This window comes from Sphaerodactylus townsendi, linkage group LG02, assembly GCF_021028975.2.
Source record: "Sphaerodactylus townsendi isolate TG3544 linkage group LG02, MPM_Stown_v2.3, whole genome shotgun sequence".
Lineage (NCBI taxonomy): Eukaryota > Metazoa > Chordata > Lepidosauria > Squamata > Sphaerodactylidae > Sphaerodactylus > Sphaerodactylus townsendi.
Window position 1 is genome coordinate 154,104,647 of NC_059426.1, and position 20,397 is coordinate 154,125,043.

General features: G+C 44.6%; 1 protein-coding gene across 1 annotated transcript in view; it reads right to left on the reverse strand.

The window, feature by feature from the left end:
• Positions 1–17,269, reverse strand: part of ITPK1 (inositol-tetrakisphosphate 1-kinase) — a 152,668-nt gene extending 135,399 nt beyond the window's left edge. Inside the window, exon 1 of the mRNA XM_048485251.1 lies at positions 16,423–17,269. Within this exon, the coding sequence (XP_048341208.1) occupies positions 16,423–16,517 (95 nt within the window). The 5' untranslated portion in view covers positions 16,518–17,269. The remainder of the gene's footprint in view (positions 1–16,422) is intronic.
• Positions 17,270–20,397: the final 3,128 nt, after the last annotated feature.

A 20,397-nucleotide genomic window follows, 5' to 3' on the forward strand; every position in this document is an offset into this window, starting at 1 on the left:
AGGAAATAACTGCGCCACAGCAAGCAAGGGTGGGGGAAATTTATGAACATAATGGGTGAAGTCCATCACTCACAACTTCTAGAGGTTATAGTACTTGGGAGAAGAAGAGTTGGCTAACATACCCTGCTTTTTCTCTACCTTAACGAATCTTGAGGCAGCTTACAATTGCCTTCCTTCCCCCCCCCCCCACCTCAACAGGCACCTTGTGAGGTAGCTAGGGCTGAGCGAATTCTGAGAGAACTGTGAGTGGCCCAAGGTCACCCAGCTTGCATTATAGAGCATGAGGAGGAGTGGCGGAATTGAACCCAGTTGTCCGGATTAGAGTCTACCACACATGTGGAGGCTCAGGGAATCAAACTTGGTCCTCCAGGTTAGAGGTTACTGTGCTGAACTGCTACATCACTCTGGCTCTACCTCTCTACAAACCACGTACCAGCCCAAGTTTGGAATAAATTCATTTCGGGCATGTTCATATTTATTTAATGGTAGAAAAAATATCTGAAGATTTAACAGAACAGATGAGCTGAAATGCAAACAAACAAAATTCAGTTTCCTAATGCTTCTGTTAAGCTCTTACCCACTAGATCAGAGATGGCAAACCTTTTCGAGACCGAGTGCCCAAATTGCAACCCAAAACCCACTTATTTATCACAAAGTGCCAACACAGCAATTTAACCTGAATACTGAGGTTTTAGTTTAGAAAAAGCGGTTGGCTCCGAAGCGTGTGTTACTCAAGAGTAAACTTGGTGGTAGTCGGTGGCTTTGCTTTGAAGCAACCATGCAACTCTTCCAACGGGTGAATCACTACCCTAGGAGAGTATACTCAGAAGCAAGCCCCATTGCAGCAACCAAGCTTCCTCCCAGGTAAAGGATCGTGCTTTAGTTCTTCACATGAAAATCAGTGGGGTTTAACAGCACTTAACAGGGTTACCTACACTGCTTCCCCAAAACTAGGTCTTAAGTTTAATGTTAATAATCGAGCCCAGCGGCCCAGGCCAGCCTGGGGGGGGGGGGGCACTCTGTTTGCATGTGTCCACAGAGAGGGCTCTAAGTGCCATCTCTGGCACCCATGCCATAAGTTCGCCACCACTGCACTGGATGGTCAGAATAAAACCATCAGCACAAAACGATAGCAAGGAAACGATATATCAGCATGTACAGTAGGGTTATTTCTAAAAGGGAAACTCCTCACCAGCCTTCTAAATGCTATAAAGCTAATGTCAAAACACTTAACAGTCCAATCCTAAACAGGAAACTTAGCTCACATGGGAAGTCAGAGCCTAGAAACAGAAACCTAAAGGGAAGTAGGTGGGTACTGCTCCTTGTCAGAAGACGACAACAACCAGTGGCCAAGGAGGAAAAAGAGAAGCATTGACCACATGCCCGCTCTTGCACTCATGCTATGAAGCAAATTACTACAAAGCAGGAGGGAGGGAGTGGGGAATCTGGGGCTTTGTATTTCATTTTTGTTTTCGGCTAGGGATGTTTTAGCTATCATTGTAAGACTGTTTGAACCGAGAGGAAAGGTAGGACATAACTAATCAACTAATTACCCAACTAGGGAGGGGGTCCGAGCAGGCAGGTGATACAAGAGGGGAGTAAAGTTTCCACAAGATCCCCTTTCTGTACAAGACTCCCCCACTGGATTTTGTTTCGACGAAAGAATTTGTATCCTGCATTTCTGTGGGAGCCACAAAACCTTCTGCAAAAATAAGCACTCAAACAGAGGGGCAGCAACCATCATTCCTCCTCCCTGTGACTGTGGCAATTTTGGAGGCTCTGTCCTAGCTGTGTTTCCCACTTTTAGAACACAAGGAAGTTAGCTGCTTTTTCTAGACTCATGGTTGTAGTTCCTGCATTTTAAAATTTCCAGTTAAATTTTCAGACTATCAAATCACTTTAGACAGTTCCATAATTCACCTCTTCTTTGGAATTATTTCTTTTAGTCTGCCCGAACTACAAAACACCTCAGACCCAGGGAGCCAAGATGGCTGCTACATGGCATCTGTGCAAGCTAAACTCACTACTGACAACCAAATGCCTATTCTGCCTGTGATCACCCTGAGCAGTTTTAAACACAGTAATATACACTTGAATGGGAAGGAAAGTACTACATGATGCTATTCTCAGTACCAATGCTTACTAACACTGTTAAGATAGGACTGTACTGATTAGTTCAGTCATTACTGAGGAGACCAGGAAGAAATATCACGAGGAAAATTCTGCCAATGCAGTTCAAAGACCTAGTGTGGTACAGTGGTTAGAGTGCTGCAGCAGAATCGGGGAGACACAAGTTCAAATCCCCCGTGCCATGGAATTTTATTAGGTGACCCCGGGCCAAACATACTCTCTCAGCCTAATCTACTTCACAGAATTGCTGTTGTGAGGATAATACATAAAAGGAAAGAACAATGCTATCAGTTGCTTTGGTTAGCCATTGGGGAAAAGTGGAGTATAAATATCAAACCAACTTATAACAATAAAATAATAATAAAATAACAATATAACAAGAGCTATCCTGCAAAGAATACTAGGACACATAGTCACCCAAATATAATGTCTGCTGCCATATAAGACCAAGGGTTTTTTTTAAGTCAGTTGTAAAAAAAAATTACAACTGTGTTTTTGAATTTGTTTCCTCTTTGTTTTTAAATCCTGCCTATTTATGCCATGACAACGGAATCATGGAGTACTTTGAACCAAGGTATAGCTTTTCCTAACCGCAGAAATAATTTAGGGGTGGCGTAATGAAACAAGTGAAGCATTTTATCACTATAGTAAAAGGGAAGGGAGCGTTCTAAATGAGCCTTTTATAACGTCTTCATTTCTCTTGCCCATAGCATTAATCATCGAATATATCACTTGTTCAGTTAACAGTTAACCAGCAATTCCAACAGGATGATAACACTTAGATTAGACATGCCATATACAATATTAGATACAGTTCAAACACACAAACTTTATTAACTGCAATGAACATGGGGAAAAAGTTTTACCCACATACATAGAAATTATTTGCATTTTTAGACCAATAGATGTCCACCAGTCAAGACTTTTTAAAGGAATTCCTACTTTATATCAAATTTGCAAAGATGAACCAGTTTCATTCTATTTTCTGTACATGTTACTTTACTGATCAAAAAGAAATCAATCACTTCCACTCCAATCTGGACTCCAGTACATGTGTGAGATATCATCAAGTGTCACCAATCCATTGTTTCATTTTAGAAGTCCACGGGATATACAGTAGTGTGAATAGCCCAGACTACTCTCCCTGCTGAGGCAGGAAAAATACTGGGGCAAAGATGGATGCCAAGGCTTCAACAGGAAGTGGAAAGTTTTTGTTTCCTGCCTACCTGAAGAAGGGCTGGAAATCACTCATTTAAGATGCCCTGCCTCCAGGAAACATTTCTTCACGTAACACATGATTGGTGTTTGGAATATGCTGCCACAGGAGGTGGTGATGGCCACTATCTGGATAGCTTTAAAAGGGGCTTGGACAGATTTATGGAGGAGAAGTTGATCTATGGCTACCAATCTTGATCCTCCTTGATCTGAGATTGCAAATGCCTTATCAGACCAGGTGCTCAAGAGCAGCAGCAGGCCATTGCTTTCACATCCTCCATGTGAGCTCCCAAAGTATCTGGTGGGCCACTGCAAGTAGAAGAGTGCTGGACTAGATGGACTCTGGTCTGATCCAGCAGGCTCTTATGTTCTTAAAGCAGCTGAATTCAACATTTTTAAAGTGTCACACAATCCTTGTCTGCTAACCATAAGACATCTTTCCATTTAACATAAGGCACTTGCACATATGAATACTGCTGACTTTCTAATCTACGGTATCCCTTGCTACACAATTTTTATCATTTCATATAAACACCATGCCCACAGTTTCCCATCACCTAATACCAACAGCTCACTGTTTGGTTGTTGCAGAATAGCTAAAACACTCTCCCTCTTTAACGAGCCAAACCAAAAGCGTTATGGAACATTATAGCACTAATAGCCCATAAAAGCTATTTGTAAACTTTTACTAGGAGAAAAGAGCCTTTTTAAAATATACAAATGCCTTTGTCTTCACTAATTTCTTCTTTGACAAAGAACGTCTTTTAAGCTGGCTTTTTTCTGAAATGTGAGTAGGTTCTATCTACCCATATTGTTTTTGATACTAGTTGCTGACTGCTCCATCAAGGGCCTAGACACCAAATCTTAGCCACAAGAAAATCACCGTAGAGACTCATTGCTCATCTATGCTTCAATCAATTGTAGGAGGCAGCTTTTAGTTCCAGCCAAAAACACAGGTGGCTTCAAGAGGCGAAATAAATGGATAGAACCATACAGTATGTGTTACATTTCTTCTGGTTTTCTTCCAATTCCTAGCACCAATATCATGTCAGCCTGGCTTTCACAGCTTCAAATATCCATAAGTGTGCTAACAAAAGCAACAGGAGTAAAGGAATGAGGTCCTTGGCCTTCTATCCAACCTGGTTGACCAGGGAATTTCTTCTGAAATTCCAAGAATTCCTCCAACACTGGAAGGGAAATCCATGATAATTCTGAGGCAGCAGCAAATTCTGTCAGCATGTCTCTCTTATATCAGGACCTCCCCTACATGTGCAACTTGTGAACAGATTGATTTTGTCAGCCATTCTCTCTTGCATGTATACCAGTCCAGACACGGTACAACCTTCAAGTCGGCCCACTCAAAAGCTGTTCTGAGGGAAGTAAAGAGATGCTCCTCATTTAAACCTATTGTACTTTAACTCTTTAATTAGACTGCAACATAATGGGTTTCAAAAGGTCATTGTCTTGATTACCACAACTGCGCTTTGGCAAAGTTGAAAGGAACTTCCTACCAAATGAAAGTAATGCCTGCTCAAAATAGTCCTGTTGCTCTTCAGAATAAAAATCTACTCTGTAAGAAATTTTTAAGATTTGCATCTTTAAAAATGATCACTGTTGCAAATAAAATTAAGAGGACTATATTTAATGTACCATCGCTTCCACAGAATATTGGAGAGTCAATTCTTAATTGATTTGAATGTGTAATATTTGTAAGAGCCAGTGTAGTGGTTAAAGTGTCAGAATAGGATCTGGGAGACTCAAGTTTGGATCTCCCTTCCCCTGACAGGAGGGCATAAACTACATAAATAAGGTAGTGAATTGATTATAAATATGCAAAAGTGTTCACCACAAACAGAACACTGCATATACTGGGAGCTGTCTTTTCTTCTGTTGTGTAATTTTAAAAACATCAACCCAAATAGTCTCTTGCACATTAAATAGAATGTACGTGAGACTAAAAAGAACTTCAGCCATTTTCCCAGTGTCTGAGAATACACAGGAAACATGTCCCCAGGGTCAGTGGTAAGGAACACATGCCTTGACATGAAACGTCCCGGACTCTCAGGAAGCAAAGCTAGGCAAGAAGGTTTCCACCGGAGACCTTGGAGAGCTGCCTCCAGCCAGAATATATAGAAAAGAGGACAGCTCCTTATAACCTATACCAGGGCTGTAAAACAAGGAGCCTGGAGGCCGGATTGAGCCCCTTGAGGGGGCTTATCAGGCCCGAGAGCCAGCTGAGGCAACCCTCCCCTCCCCCATATTGCCTGGCAAAAGGGGAATTGCCTCAGCTGGCTCACAGGTCTGTTAAGCCCTCTCAAGGCAGCCTCCCCACCCCACTGTAAGATCACCAGTCCAGGAACCTCCCTCTCAGTACTGTTCTGGGGCCAGCCAAGGCAGCCACCCACCCACACCCCGCCCCAGAGTCGACCAAATCACATTTATGTCATATCCAGCACTCGTAACAAATGAGTTCAATATCCCTGACCTATATGTATCATATATAATTAAGGTGAATGTCCTCCAAGAGTACAGAAAGTTAGAACAACAAGAACTCTTGGTCCTGATTTACTGTCCTGTACAAAAAGTCCCAAGTGTTCCCCTGATGCAAGGACGTAGGTATAGATTTTTTTATGGGGTGGGTTCTGTGACTGAGCAACCACACACCAATGCGGGTTTGTACATTTGGGAAGAAGAAGTCAAGAGACCGTATTAAAAACTTTTAGAATATTTACGGTAAAAGTTTCTGTGCTTCTAAACACATCAGTGCTTTGGATTCGCTGCAGTTTGTGTTTGGTTTTTTAAATGACAGGCAGAACTAGACTGCTGCTCAGAAACTAATCACAATGAACTTCAGGTGTGTTTCAGGATGCCATCCCAGACACTTTAATTGCTTGAGGAAAAGGAGATTGGCCAGGTAGGGTTGGATCCAGTTAAAATTATGCGCTCTGGGAGGGTTGCCATGTGCCTGGAGGGGAGGGGGAGTGTGCTGCCCCTTTAATAGAAACTTATTGGCCGAAGGATGTCATTGATCACCAAGTCCTGAAAAGCTCCAGCTGCCCATTTCCACGTATTAAGCAGCTCCCATTAAAGGGAAAGGGAAGCCACCTACACAGGCACAGCCCGCATCGCACACTCGCAAACCTGCTTCGCGACAGGTGAGACTTTCTTTCCCTGGCTGGCTTGCAGCTTGCAAGTGTGCGATGCGGGCTATGCCTGTGTGGGTGGCTTCCCTTTCACTTCCATTGTGTGCGCATGCCATCACCACCACCACCACCCCCGTGAACTGGCCTCTCTATTGGGAGTGGGACTGACGCCTCTGCAGCACCGCCACCGCCGCTCGGTTGCCAGCAAGAAGACTCAGCCCAGGCCCAGGGGGAGGCACAGCTGGGGCGGGAGGGGCACTCCCCCACCGGACATATAATGGGGGGGTTAAACCTATGAATCCCCCTTACCTTCGTCCCTGCCCTGATGGCAATTTCCTGACATGCCACTTACATATCCTGCTCAGAAACTTTGCTTTCTTCCAGTTCAGAACTCCTTTGCTGCAGAAAGAAGGGGTGTGTGTGTGAATTGTATGGTGTAAGAGACGCACCAATGCTCCAACTGGGTCCGTACATTTAATGTTACCCTTTACTGACCCCACAATTGTCCCATATGTTCCACAGATAAATGGAGGCCCATAAGTGGAGTTCAGGATATCCATGACTGGTGGGAATGAGATACACCAAATAAACACATCCAACAGCCTCTAGCAGAAGCACACCTTCCTAGAAGGCAGAACCACCCAGATATGTTACCTGGTACGCAACACAGTGGCTTGATGTGGGAATCTTCAGCAACATAGTCATTCTGAATTTCAGACTTGACAGGTCTACTCAGAGATCAGTCCCATGGAATTCAATGGGGCTTGCCCCCAGGAAAGTGCCTGTAGGATTGCAGTCAATGGCTTTCACCTTTTTCCTACACAGCAACATTACATGTGCATTACATTTCACTATGGATGAGCATGGGTCACAGACAAAAGAGATATAAAATGGGGAAGGAAGATAGGACTCAGGGAGCAATTTCAGGCAGACAAGGGTGGGAGAAATTGCTGACGTCTTTCTGCTACCCACACTTTCCTTCCTCAAGTGTTTTTCTTTTTAGTTGATCTTTGGGAAAGAAATGTAGCTGAGAAAGATATTGACTCTGCCAAGCTGTTTTCAGGAGAAAAGGCTTGGAAAGGGGAAGGAATTCTGCACCTTCTTCCTGCATGCTGACTCTCCACTTTACATAATCACTACACCATACCTCAACCAGTTTTATAGCTGCTTAGCTTTATCCACATAACAAGTCATGCTGCCATTACATGCAACCAGACAAAGCGTTACCTACAGGAAAAATATAACATGATTAATTGATCTAATAAACAGAACACAGAATCTGGAAGAAACATCATAATAATAGACCAATAGGAAACATACAGAAAACATCACTAGGTTGCATTTCCATATCTACCAGAACAGAGAGTTAGCAAAAGGCTAAATCAGGGGTAGGGAACCTGCGGCTCGAGAGCTGCATGCGGCTCTTCTGCCCTTGCACTGCGGCTCCACAAGCCAAGCTGCTGGCCCCATCCTTGCTCGACCTGCAGGCAGCAGGGCGGGAGCACCAACTGCTCGCAGCCGGATGGGCCGCGCCGCGGGCTTCCCCTCTTGCCTGCCCCGTTGGAGCGGGGCGGGCGCTTTCCTGGTGGCCGGCAAGGCCGAGCCGCTGGCCCCATCCTTGCCCACCCTGCAGGCAGCAGGGCGGACGCAACCATGCGCTTCTCAGAATGAGCGGAGTAAAAGGTTAAAAAAAACCCAGTATATACAGTGTTATCTTCATTTTAAATGTCAAAAATTATTTGCGGCTCCAAGTGTTTTCTTTTCCCATGGAAAACGGGTCCAAATGGCTCTTTGAGTGTTAAAGGTTCCCTACCCCTGGGCTAAATGAAGGTTTCTTGGATAAGCCATATCAACTTTCAAGAGACTGACAGCATTCCCAATACATTACTGGTCATGAGCCCAACCCACACATTGCAAAAATGATTACTGTGCTGGTTTCAAGTTGAACATGCTCGTATACACATGCACACACCCTACTCATAACCAGCCACGTCACTTGGAAGTAAGCCCAACTGATTTCAGAAGGCCTCCCTTCCAGACAACAAGTTTATAACTGCAGTGTAAAAATTAGCAGTTTCAAAGTTGGTTTTCTAACCAAGGCCTCATCCCAATTTCTTTAAATTAGTATGGCGCTGATTTTTAACACACTCAAGGAAGAAATGCTTTCAGAATAGTGCAGAGTATTACAGAGTATGGTGTGTTTCTCTACAATAATAAGAGATGGCATGCTGGATCAGACCAACGGTCCACTGGTCCACCATCCTGTCTTTCACACTCAGCTAATACAGCCTCTTAGTCCTGTTAATTCAGAGGTTTACTGTCTCAGATCATGGATGTTCTCTTCAGTTATCATAGCTAGTAGCCATTGGTGGATTTCTGCTCCATGAATCTGTCTAATCCCCTTTTCAATCAATGTATGTGAATGGTTAGTGGGATGGGAAATGGATGGTCTTGTCAGATCTTGATCTTGTCTGATCTCAAAAATGGAGCAGGGCTGGTACCTGGATGGGAAACCACTGCAGAAGAAGGCAGAGGCAGCCACCTCTGTTTCTTGCTTGCCCTTGCTGGGGTCACCACTAGTCTGTTGTGATTTGACAGCACGTACATACATGCGCTAGCGGACATCACTACATCCATTGGTAGTGAACTCCACAATTGTGTTAGTAGCTACATTTAAGTACTGTATACATATTTTACGTATTTGCAGCTGGAAACACCCATGTACCACAAGAGTAGAAGCGACAAACACAACTACTTCATAATGTTTGGAGTTGATCTCTCTGGATCTTTGACCCAGCTCTCCAAGATCCTATTCTAACAGTCCACACTGGATCTCCTTCATAAAAATTCTCTTTCAGACAAGAAGTGAGTAGCACCTGGAGTTACAAGCTTATTATCAGGATTTTGGTTCCATCATGGCCACTAGGACATGTAGTAGTAGTAGTAGTAGTAGTAGTAGTAGTAGTAGTAATCTGTTGCTGCTGCCTTTAGCATACAATATAAAATAAAATCAACAGCTAGCATAAGGTACCTCACTGCTCCTAAAACCCGGTTATCTACAACTAACACTTGAAAATTACAAAACAGTCACGGGTAACAAGAGACACTGTTATTCAACATGCTTAAGTTTAACTTTAGAATCTAAAGTAAACTCTTCACTGGCACAAGGAAGGCATCTGACAAAGGGCTATTTAGGTTTTGCAAGCTTTCTGGAGGAGTTAATGAGAATTCCTAGGAGGATACGCAGTATGCTTGGTTATAAAAAAAGCAGATTAATGTCTCAGATCAGACTTTCTACACCTCCATCCTATCATAAGCACAGTCTCTTGTGCCTAGAGTACTATGCAAAATGAACAATAGTGCCCAAGTCAGACTATTAACAAGATAAACACAAGATTCCAATTAATTACTGAGAACTATAACTTGTGTTGCTTATTCAGAACTGCAAACAGAAAATGGAACAACATCCTGACCCATGTATAAGGAATCTCTTCCAGCACCACAGAGAAAAGAGTATTCTCAGCTACCCTATGATACATGCATTAGACCATCAGGTGAAAATACCATCCTGCTGCCAATTCCAAAAGCATGGCTCAAGAACATGAAGGAGTGAGTGACCACACACTGAGAAACTTTGAGTAAGTGCCTCAAAAGATTGTTATAACTGTTTTTGTATCTTCATTAAAAGGTAAAGGTAGTCCCCTGTGCAAGCACCATTACTGACCCTTGGGATGATGTCACATCACAACATTTACCAAGCAGACTTTGTTGACACAGTGGTTTGCCACTACCTTCCCCAGTTGTCTACACTTTTTACCCGCAGCAAGCTGGGTACACATTTTACCAAACTTGGAGGGATGGAAGGCTGAGTCCACCTTGCGTGAGCTACATGAACTGACTTCCACCAGCCTCGAATTCAGGTAGTAAGCAGAGCTTTAACGGCAGTACTGCATCTCACCACTCTACGGCACAGGGCTCTTTCCATCCATCCATCCATCCATCCATCCATCCATCCATCCATCCATCCATCCATCCATCCATCCATCCATCCATCCATCCATCCATCCATCCATCCATCCATCCATCCATCCATCCATCCATCCATCCATCCATCCATCCATCCATCCATCCATCCATCCATCCATCCATCCATCCATCCATCCATCCATCCATCCATCCATCCATCCATCCATCCATCCATCCATCCATCCATCCATCCCCTTTTCAGCAAACCAGAGGCAGTGGCTGAAGGGTAACAAAAAAGTCTACCATTTCTCTTCAAGTTATATGACAGTGTTGGCGAACCTTTTTGAGTACCACCTCTGGCACCCATGCCATAGGTTCACCATCACTGTTATATGAGGACAGCCCCCACAAAGCTGGTTTCTTCTCCATTCTCCATTTTCATGTCAATGACAGCTGATGAGAAAGGGATTGGGGTCATGATTTGGCTACCTCTGTAGTAGTTTGTATAACTTCATTAAAACAGACATTATTGACTACTCTTTGGTCTTACTTTGCTCACATTTTGGACCTTTCTTAGGACTGGTTTGCTAACCTAGCAAGGTAGCCTAGTGAGTTAGCAATGCATTAAAGAACAAGCTTTTTGCCTTGAAGCTCAGAATGAGATGGAAGATGGAATTAGGCCACTGCTTGTTTACTTGACAATTCCTCTCTGATTTTCCCGCCGCAAAATGAACCCAGAAGCTATTTGGTAACCAGCAAAGTTAATAAAACACTCCAGCACAGCTCAATTCTGAGGCAGGCATAAACTATAGTTATAGTAAATCTTGAATCACGCAAGAGAAATCATGCACAGAAGTTTACGGCAAATTCCTAGTTTCAAAAATCCTGGCCTGTAATGTGATCCATGAATCACACTTGAACATTCACTTCACGTTATTTGAGCATTGTCTTATCTAGTTCTTGAACAGGCCAAACTGGGTTACAACACATCTAAATGAGAGTCATAAAATATATATACAGTGCCATGATAAAATCTACCCACACACCAAACATTTTAATAAGGCTATGAGGTGCAGAGAGATCATGGAATGTGATTTTGGATACTAAACTTGGCTTCCCAAGAAGCTTGGCTGTTATTTTATTAAAAAAATATGTGGGTGATGCCAAGTGAAACCTAAGCAAGGAGAGCCTAAGATTTCCAAAGGTTGAGTGTAGCGCCTGAATGCCCTGCACAATTCCATAGCTCTCACTAAGTGAGCTAAAACCACAGTAAATTGAACAAAAATTAAAAAGCCATTGAGCAAACTTGATTAACTAATGCAAAAATTCCTGCTGTTAACCCAAAATGTGGATTGTCTGGGTGTGGGAATCTAGCCGTTTTAAACATGGTATTCTCACATCGATAGAGCATGCAGTCACTTCATATTTCTCACTAAGATGGCTGGAGATAACATCCAGTGCCTTCAAATTATGGTCGCAAACTGTGGCAGCAATCTGACAGCCCCCTGAATCTCACTGACCCCAATACAGATCCAGTGCTACACACTATTAACATTAAGGCACACCATGCAGGGAAGGAGAGTGCATTCATAAGGAAGGAAGGAAAAAGCATTCAACTCCACTTCATGCTCCCTGAACTACGGTCTAGCAGCCAGGGAACAGGACTCTTAAGCAGAGTTTTAAAAGGATGAGCATTACCAGGTTCATCAGAAGTTAAGTGAAAACTGCTCACATATAGATACCAGAAAACCCATTAGAACCCTTGCAAGATTAAATGTATAATCCAAAAGATAAAGTAATTATGAACCAGTATTATGTGGGGCAACGGGGTGAATTTTGATAGAGTAGGTAAACTCAAGATTCTGAGAGATTGATAGGGAACAGGTGGAAACGCTGGCCAGGATTTAGGAGCCCACAATGCACACCTTATTTCAAATCTGCCATTAGCTGGCACGTTGTTTTCACAAAGAGCAAAATGCACATTCACTGCACATTTTATTGAAGTGGAGAAATCCAATTACTTTGGTGCGGAGTCTGAAATCCCACTCCTCTATCCCTATCTTATTTATTTCATTCGACTTGTATCTCGCCCTATCCCCGCAGGGCTTGTGATTAAGCCTGTTCTCAGCTATAGTTTACTGGGTACAATAAGGAACGGCTAGCATCTTAGTGCCAGTTTAATTACACTGTTTGATATGCTACAGGTGTCTTACACACTAGCATTCCCGGAAAGAAGCAGGAAGGTTCATGAGACTGTGACAGCTATTATCTGCTCCCCATTATTATGAGCAGAATTGCCCAAGATATGGTGGGAAAGGTACACTGCATATGTGCCACAGTTCATGCTACAGGAGTGCTCTTTTATGTTTCAAACTTGCTCAGTATCACAGTTTGCAGAAAGACTGGTCACCAGTTGATGCTATAATATTAGAACTGATTTCAAAGACAGAAGAACAAGGCAAAGATGAGAAATTTCAAGAGCGCCAGCTATGCTTAAATACTAAAAAATAGATGTTTTAAAGCACTGGGGGTTGGGACACCTTAGTAGTGGTATTTGAAAAACTTGCAGTAAAAGCCCATTTATAAAACTGGTTGTAGAAAGGGGGGGGAAGGGAAAGCGCCGGCAAAGCAAACCCCCCCCACCCGGCTTCTTCCGCTCCAACTCCCCTCCTGCCCGCTTCTTCCAAGCCCCTGCAGAACTCACCGTGCACCACTCTGTACAGGTAAGATCAATCTTGGGTTGGATGTTTGGGATGGGGAGAGGGTGTGCAGGTAAATGGGAAGGGGTTCTGGTGAGCCAAGTGGGAGAGCGACTTGCCATCCCTGTTCCGGCTTGGTTTTTGAGTGGGTTTAGGGTAAACAGTAGCATGGGGAGGGCTTCTGGAGGAACTGGCCTGGTCTTTAGGAGGGGGGGGAGGCAGCAGGCAAGGGAATGGAGGGCTTTTGCTGGCCTTGTGGGGGCTTGGGTTTTGAGCTGGGAGGCAGTTTGATGGGGGACACCATCTGAGTCTTCGGGAGGTTGGACATGGTGGGTGGGGAAATGGGGGGGCTTTCTTCCAGGCTTGGCTTTTGGGCGTGGTGGAATGGGGAGGAAGTGGGAGGCTGTTGGCAGGGGGCAGGGCAGCGGGTGCCAAGGTACCCTTGCCCCACCAGACTAACTTGGTTTTTTGGAGGCTGTTGGCAGGTCAGGCATTGCACGAGGCACCAAGGTGCTGCCACACCCACCTGGGTCAGCTTGGCTTTTGAGGGTGGTGGGAAGGGGAAACTGGGAGGCTGTTGGCAGGCCCAGAAGACACCAGCGTGCTCCTGGTTTGGGGGAAGGCGGATAGGAGAGTGGATGGAATGTCACCCACCAATGGTTCAGTACGAGGCAGCTTCAAAAACAGAAAATGTCATCCCCAGTATAGAAAAATGGTAACGACTGATGAGGTAACTGGAGTCAACTCAGAAGTGGAAGATCAGAGTTCAAATGCCCACACGGCCACAAAGGGCGACCTTGAGCCACAACACTTTCTCTCAGCCTAACCTGCCTCAAAGAGTTATTATTGTGAGAATGAAACAAAGAAGAAAAGAACCCTGTTTTCTGCCTTGAGGTCCTCTAAAGAAGGAAGAACAGGATGAGAATGAATGAATAAATGAAGAGAGAGATGACAATCTTGGCCTCCGACCTAATTACAAAGTCTTAAGCATGTCTAAGCCACAGCGTCAGCCTTTCAGAAGCAGCTCCTGAAATATTAAGAGTGGCAAGAACTCCCCTCCCCCTGCAAGTGTCTGAAGCAAGAACAGGATCAAGCTGTTAACAAAAAAACATTTTAAGAAACTAGACAATCTGCCTCCATTTTGCATTTTGAAATCCTGGCCTCACCTTCTCTTCTGCACAGTGATATTAAGAGAGGTGATTTCCAGGAAATAAGAGGGAGGGACACTTAATCCTTCTTTTACTCATCCACACCCCCAGCAAGAGTTCTAGACCACACAGTTCTAACACCCACACACTACAATGTCTATCTTTTGGATCAACTTCCTAAATAATTTGATGGCATGTAAACAGGCTCACAGCTGAAAACAACACTGTTAGGGTATAACCGGATAAGCATCCATCAAGACATACACTAAACTAACCCCAAATCAGAAGGAAGAAACACGAGGAATTTCCCTCAGACTTTTAAAATTAAAATTAAAAAGAATGAATAAATACAACAGGATTATCATAGGGCAGATGGAATTTTCTATCTCTTCAAGTCTATAAGCAACATTCAAAGACTCATATAAGCCTGAATAATATTTATATTAGTCTAGAACTCCTTTTTTTTTTTTTTAAGGGAAAGGATCTGACCAACCTTTAGAAAGCGAAGAAACCTCCCTCACCACACCCTGGCGGTGTATATGTTTTACCCTGTCAAAAATCTGCTCCCTAGGTCTTCCTCTGTATGTGGTTGAGCAGATTTCTCTCCTCCTCATCCATCCCACATTTTCAACGAGTGTAACAGGAGGCCCAATAAACTTTGTTAGCTTTCTCCAGCCCTCACAAAGGAACATACGAATTCAGCTTTTCTATTTTGCCACAAAATACTCGTGAAATCTAGCTAGACGTTTCAAGAGGAGATCACATTCATTTTTCAAAGGTGCAAAGAAGACTGTCCTAGAATAGAAGCCCAGTTGTCTGGATGCTGAGCAATAAAGCCTCAATTGTGCACATTTGCTTTTAGCTGAAAATCTTATCTGGCCTAATTGACTCCTGGAATTCAGCAGGTCAAGAAAAGGTAATAAGCAACACAGGAAGAGTTGCCCAGAAAAGGAACCAGGGGAAATAATTACCTTTGTGTGAAAATTGTCTCTTGACCTGAGAAGATCTACATTACTCTTTAACCATTCGTATCTCACCAAAAAAATGAAACCTCCAGTGTCTCACCAAACCACATGAAACCTCCAGTGTCTTTAGTGAGACTAAGATACAGTAGACCTCAATACTTTGTGTTCCACACCAAGACAATCAACTCATTCATCAGTTCAGGTCTTATTAGCAGAAGCCGTTTATCGCTGCCACTTTAATTCCCAAGCAAAAGTCCATCTTGTCTTTACTGATTAAGAAGTCCAAGGAGCTTTCAAACCCAGAGCACACAAGTTTACTCAAGTCACAAACTGACACAGTGTTAGAAAAAGCCATTCATATTCTTGTTTTTCCAAAAAGCCAAATCAGGTCCATTTCAGACTAAAGCATATGTCTACAAGTACGGCACATTCAGGGAGAAGATGTGTCATCAAGCACAAATTGACCGATAGGTATATAACTCAGAAGTATATCCCAGTGAATTCATTGGTCTTAAGTGTGCTTAGGACTGCAGCCTATATTTGACTGCTTAGGACTGCAGCCTATATTTGACTGTACAAAACACCATAGATATACGCCACTTCTCCACCCATATTACCCAAAAATCTTACTACCCTGTTTGCCTGGTTCTTCGGCTTGCATGCAATTGCTTTCATGGACCAGTTGCTACTACAGCATTTAAAGGACAAGAATTTTCTAAGCAATCCAAACCAAAGCTGTCACTTCCCTTTCCCCGCTTAAGCCCTGCAAGTGTCTCTGTAATTCCCAAAGCCTCACATTTCAGCCCCCTCTGTTATTTAGTACACAGGGATGGGGAGGGAGCTCAGGAAAATTATAAGGTTGGTCACATCCTCCTTGTGTCGGGCACGGCTCTGCCTGGTTTAGGGAGTTAGGAAGGTGCCTGGCTCGGTTTCCCAAGTGGCAATTACCAAGATCTGACAAATTGCACATTCACTGGCTAACCAGAAGATGGTTGGGAGGCAAAAGGCCCACCGGTGAACGTGCTTCCAAAAAGGAAGCGAGGAAAAGGCCAAGGAGGGTCAAGTGAAGGGATCCCAGAGGAACCCGATTGGGAGGGGGGTCCTTTAACCTCCTCCACCCCACCCGCAACCCACAACTACGGTTTGTTCCTCTTACCTGCAAAGCACCGCAAACGCCTGGAAATTCAGCTTCTTGATTTTCTTTTCACTCAGCCAATAGCCCACCCTTTTCCCTTTCAGAAAGGTCTGCATCTTCCCTTCCACTCCTCCAGAGCAAGTTATTTAAAATAAGAAGAAGTAGTAGTCCAGGAGGAATGCGGAGGCTGGACCCAAGCGGTAAGGGGCCCACTTCTCAACACAGGGCGCTCATTCAGTCTTTAGGGTGCTGCAACTATGTTGGGGTGAGGGGGGGGGTCTTTTTAGAATTCCCCATGCATTTGAGCTTGCAACCAGCAGGGACCTCGCAGAGGGAGCGGGGAAGAGAGCGACCGCCCAGCAGCCATCTGGAAACTTCCCCACGCCAAAGGCTGCTTGCGAGCAGCAAGTTGGGTGCAACCCTTTTTCTTGCAGGCCCTCCGAGGCGAAGCAGATCCGGGAACGTTCCGAGGCGACGGAGAGGAGGGAAAAGCGGCAGCCGCTCTCCTCCTCCTCTGCCGGCGAAATGCAGCAGGCACAAGGCTGTGCCTCCTCCAAGCAGCACAGCCTGCGGCGACGGCAACTGGGAGCTTGCACAGCCCGCCCTACGGGAGGAGAGAAGCCGCGCTCGCCTGCTCACTGCTGCAGCCTTTCAGGGCTCCATTTGCCCGCTATTCTCCGCCGCCTCCACTTCCTCCTCCTCCTCCTCCCGTCGCTGGTCTCCACCCCCCGGACCAGCACCGAGGGGTGGGGGGCGCTCCAAGACACACCCCCGCTGCAGCAGTGGCGGCGGCGGCGGCACCTGGGGGCTCTTGGAAGCCGCCTGCTCCTGGCGTCCCTCGCCGTAGCAAGACGTCGTCCAGCCCCAGCGCCTCCAAGAAACGGGTCCAGGCATTCACAAGTGCAGCTCAGCCTGCAGGCGGCGGCAGCGAGTTGGTTGTGGCAGGGGCCGAACCCTATTCCTCCCCCTCCCCACGTTTCCTCGGAAGTAAAGCCCCGCAGAGTTCATGGAGGTTTACTCCCATGTAAATAACTCTAAGCCTGCAGCCTTAAAGACCCGCTCAGGGTCGCTGCTGAGCATGAAGAGAGAAGAGTTTGGATTTATACCCCGTTTTTCTCTACTTTTAAAGAGGTTCGGAGTGGTTTACAACTGACACCTTGTGAGGTAGGTGGGGCTGAGAGCGTTCTGAGAGAACAGTGACTAACTCCAGATCACCCAGCAGGCGTCATGTGGAGGTGTGGGGAAACAAACCCTGTTTTCCAGATTAGAGTCCACCACTCTTAACCACTACAACACACTGGCTGTCATAGGCTTCCCGCTTTCACTTGGAGAGTGTTCTTTGCTAAAAGCTGAATGCCTCTGAGCTTGCGCAGAGTATCTGAGGAATGGGTTGGTAAAACCGTATGCAGTACGAACATACAAAACAGCCTCATACTGAATCAGATGGTCAGTCAAGGTAAGTGCTTCTGTTCTCTGAAAGCAGCTATCCAGGGTGCCAGGATTTTCCCTCACCTATTGTCTGATCCTGTTAGAGGAGCAGGAATTGAATCCAAGACTTTGTACACATAAATCAGATACCCTGCCCCTGAGCCACAAACCTGCTTCTCTTCAAGGTCTCTGAACCCGTTCCACAGCAATGCACAGAAAACAGTGAACTTCCTGACTGGACTGGTAAAATTCTGACCAGCTAGCAACTCTGACAGGCGCAAATGGGATTTGTTAATTTAGTCAGTTGCAAATAAGGTTCACAAGGACTTACGCCCCAAAATGGCCAGGGATGTTACATGAGAAAATAAGTTTCCTTTGATCATACAGAAATCGCCTTTTCCACTCTGTTCAATAACCACAAGCAGTCCTGTCATACTGGGAGGTAAGGACTGGAGAGGATAAATTCCAGGTGGACGTAAGAAAAGCCCTGCGGCATCAAATCAGTAATCAGTCTGGCATCCCTTTTTACATAGCAGCCAACCAGTTATTCTGAAGGACCAAGAAACAGAGGCCAAGGCCTTCCCTGATGTTGCCACCTAACACTGGTATTCAGAGACTGACTGTCTTTGCATGGGGAAGTTCCCTTGACTAGTCACGGCTAGTAGCCTTCCATGGACCTTTCCTCCTCCATGTCTTGAACCAGCAGGGGCAACAGAGAGAAAGGAAAGGGGACACAACATTCAGGTCAATGTGAAGTCTTCTTGTGAAGGTGGGCGAGTCCCATGATTTGATTTCATATGATGGTTGGGTCTGGACAGCAGGAGAAAGGCCTAGAAGACTTCTTGGACAGGGAAACCATGGAACTTTACCTGAGGAGAATTGCTGCCACCAACAATTTGATTCAGTGTAAGGCAGATTCATGTTGTGTTTATGTTTTACTGTGACTCTTGGTGGTTTGGGGCAGGAATGGGGTCTTCTTTGACCCTATTCTATCTCAGCTCTTGCTTCTTTGATGCCACCACATTTAAGACACGTACTAGCCAATGGTACCCCCATGGATTCTTTATTTAGATCATTGAAACCACAATGCAGAAATGACTGACAATTGAAATTCATGGTACTTCTTCTGACCATTTGAGAAGAAAAATAAGTATGAAGATAACCACGTACTCTCAAAGCAAATACATGGTGGCTTCCCCATGACTTCCATTGTTGACAGCAGGTTATTACAGACGACCAGTTTGTGTGTGTAAAGTGCAGCCAACTTATGGTAACCCAGTAGGGTTTTCGAGACAAGAGACTATCAGAGGTAGTTTGCCATTGCCTTCCTCTGCATAGTGACCCCAGCATTCCTTGGTGGTCTCCCATCTGAGTACTAACCAGGGCTGACCCTGCTTAAGCTTCTGAGATCTGATGAGATCAGGCTAGCCTAGGCTATCCAAGTCAGGGAGACAATCGGTTTACCACATGGGAAACATGGGGAAGATGACTCATTTCTTAAACATGTGTTGAATTACTACAATACAGGCGACCATGTCTGGTTTTGCAGTATTCTGTGGTGGCTGTTGCTCCACCCCTAGTTCCTGACTTGTTTGCGTTGCTATGGTGTGACGATATTACTTCTACCTATCTCCCCACATATTGCTGCAGCGTTTTATCACTATTTCCTGGTTCTTTCTTTAATGATGTAAAGGTATGGACGACACGTTAAAGCAAGCCCCTACTGTGGATAATTTAAATTATGGATGCACTTCCTTTATACATATTATTTACACAACTGGATTTTGTGAGGGGTTTTTAAACTGCACTACTTTGTTTTCGACTTCTGTAAAAATAAAAAATCAGGGGGAAAATCCCCTTACATGTTCATTTTAAAGTTTGAATGTCAAAATGAAATGTATATATACACACTTCACCCAACCGTTTCATCATGCAGCATACATATAACCCCTTAAGTCCCCAAGGGCCAGGTTCAAAATCTAGTGTAACTCTAATAAACTCAAAATATAAATAGTACCTATTAGAGGTCTCTGGCCTGAAACACATCTGGCTGACCTCCACTAGGGCCAGGGCCTTTAGGGCCTTGGCCCCTCTCTGGTGGAACAGGCTCCCTAAAGAGACCAGGGCCCTGCGGGACTTGCAGAGTTTCCGCAGGGCCTGTAAAATGGACCTGTTCCACCAGGCATTTGGCCAGCCAGGTTGAGTGTGATTCCATCTGTTTAGGCCTCCAGCGGGCTTGGTGATGGGAGGGGGGCTTTTAATCGCCATCTGTGCGATGTGGTTCTTAATTAGAGTATTTATTGGTTTGTTTTTATGGATTTTTATAATGTTTTATGATGTTATATTATGTTACTATATTCTATGTTGTTCACTGCCCTGAGCCATTCAGGGGAGGGCGGCTTACAAATCTAAAGTATAATTACATACATACATACATACATACATACATACATACATACATACATACATACATACATACATACATACAATTTATTAAAATACAACACAAAGCATTTGTGAAAATGTTCCCAAAAAGATTAACACTGATTCACTAACCATTTTCTTATA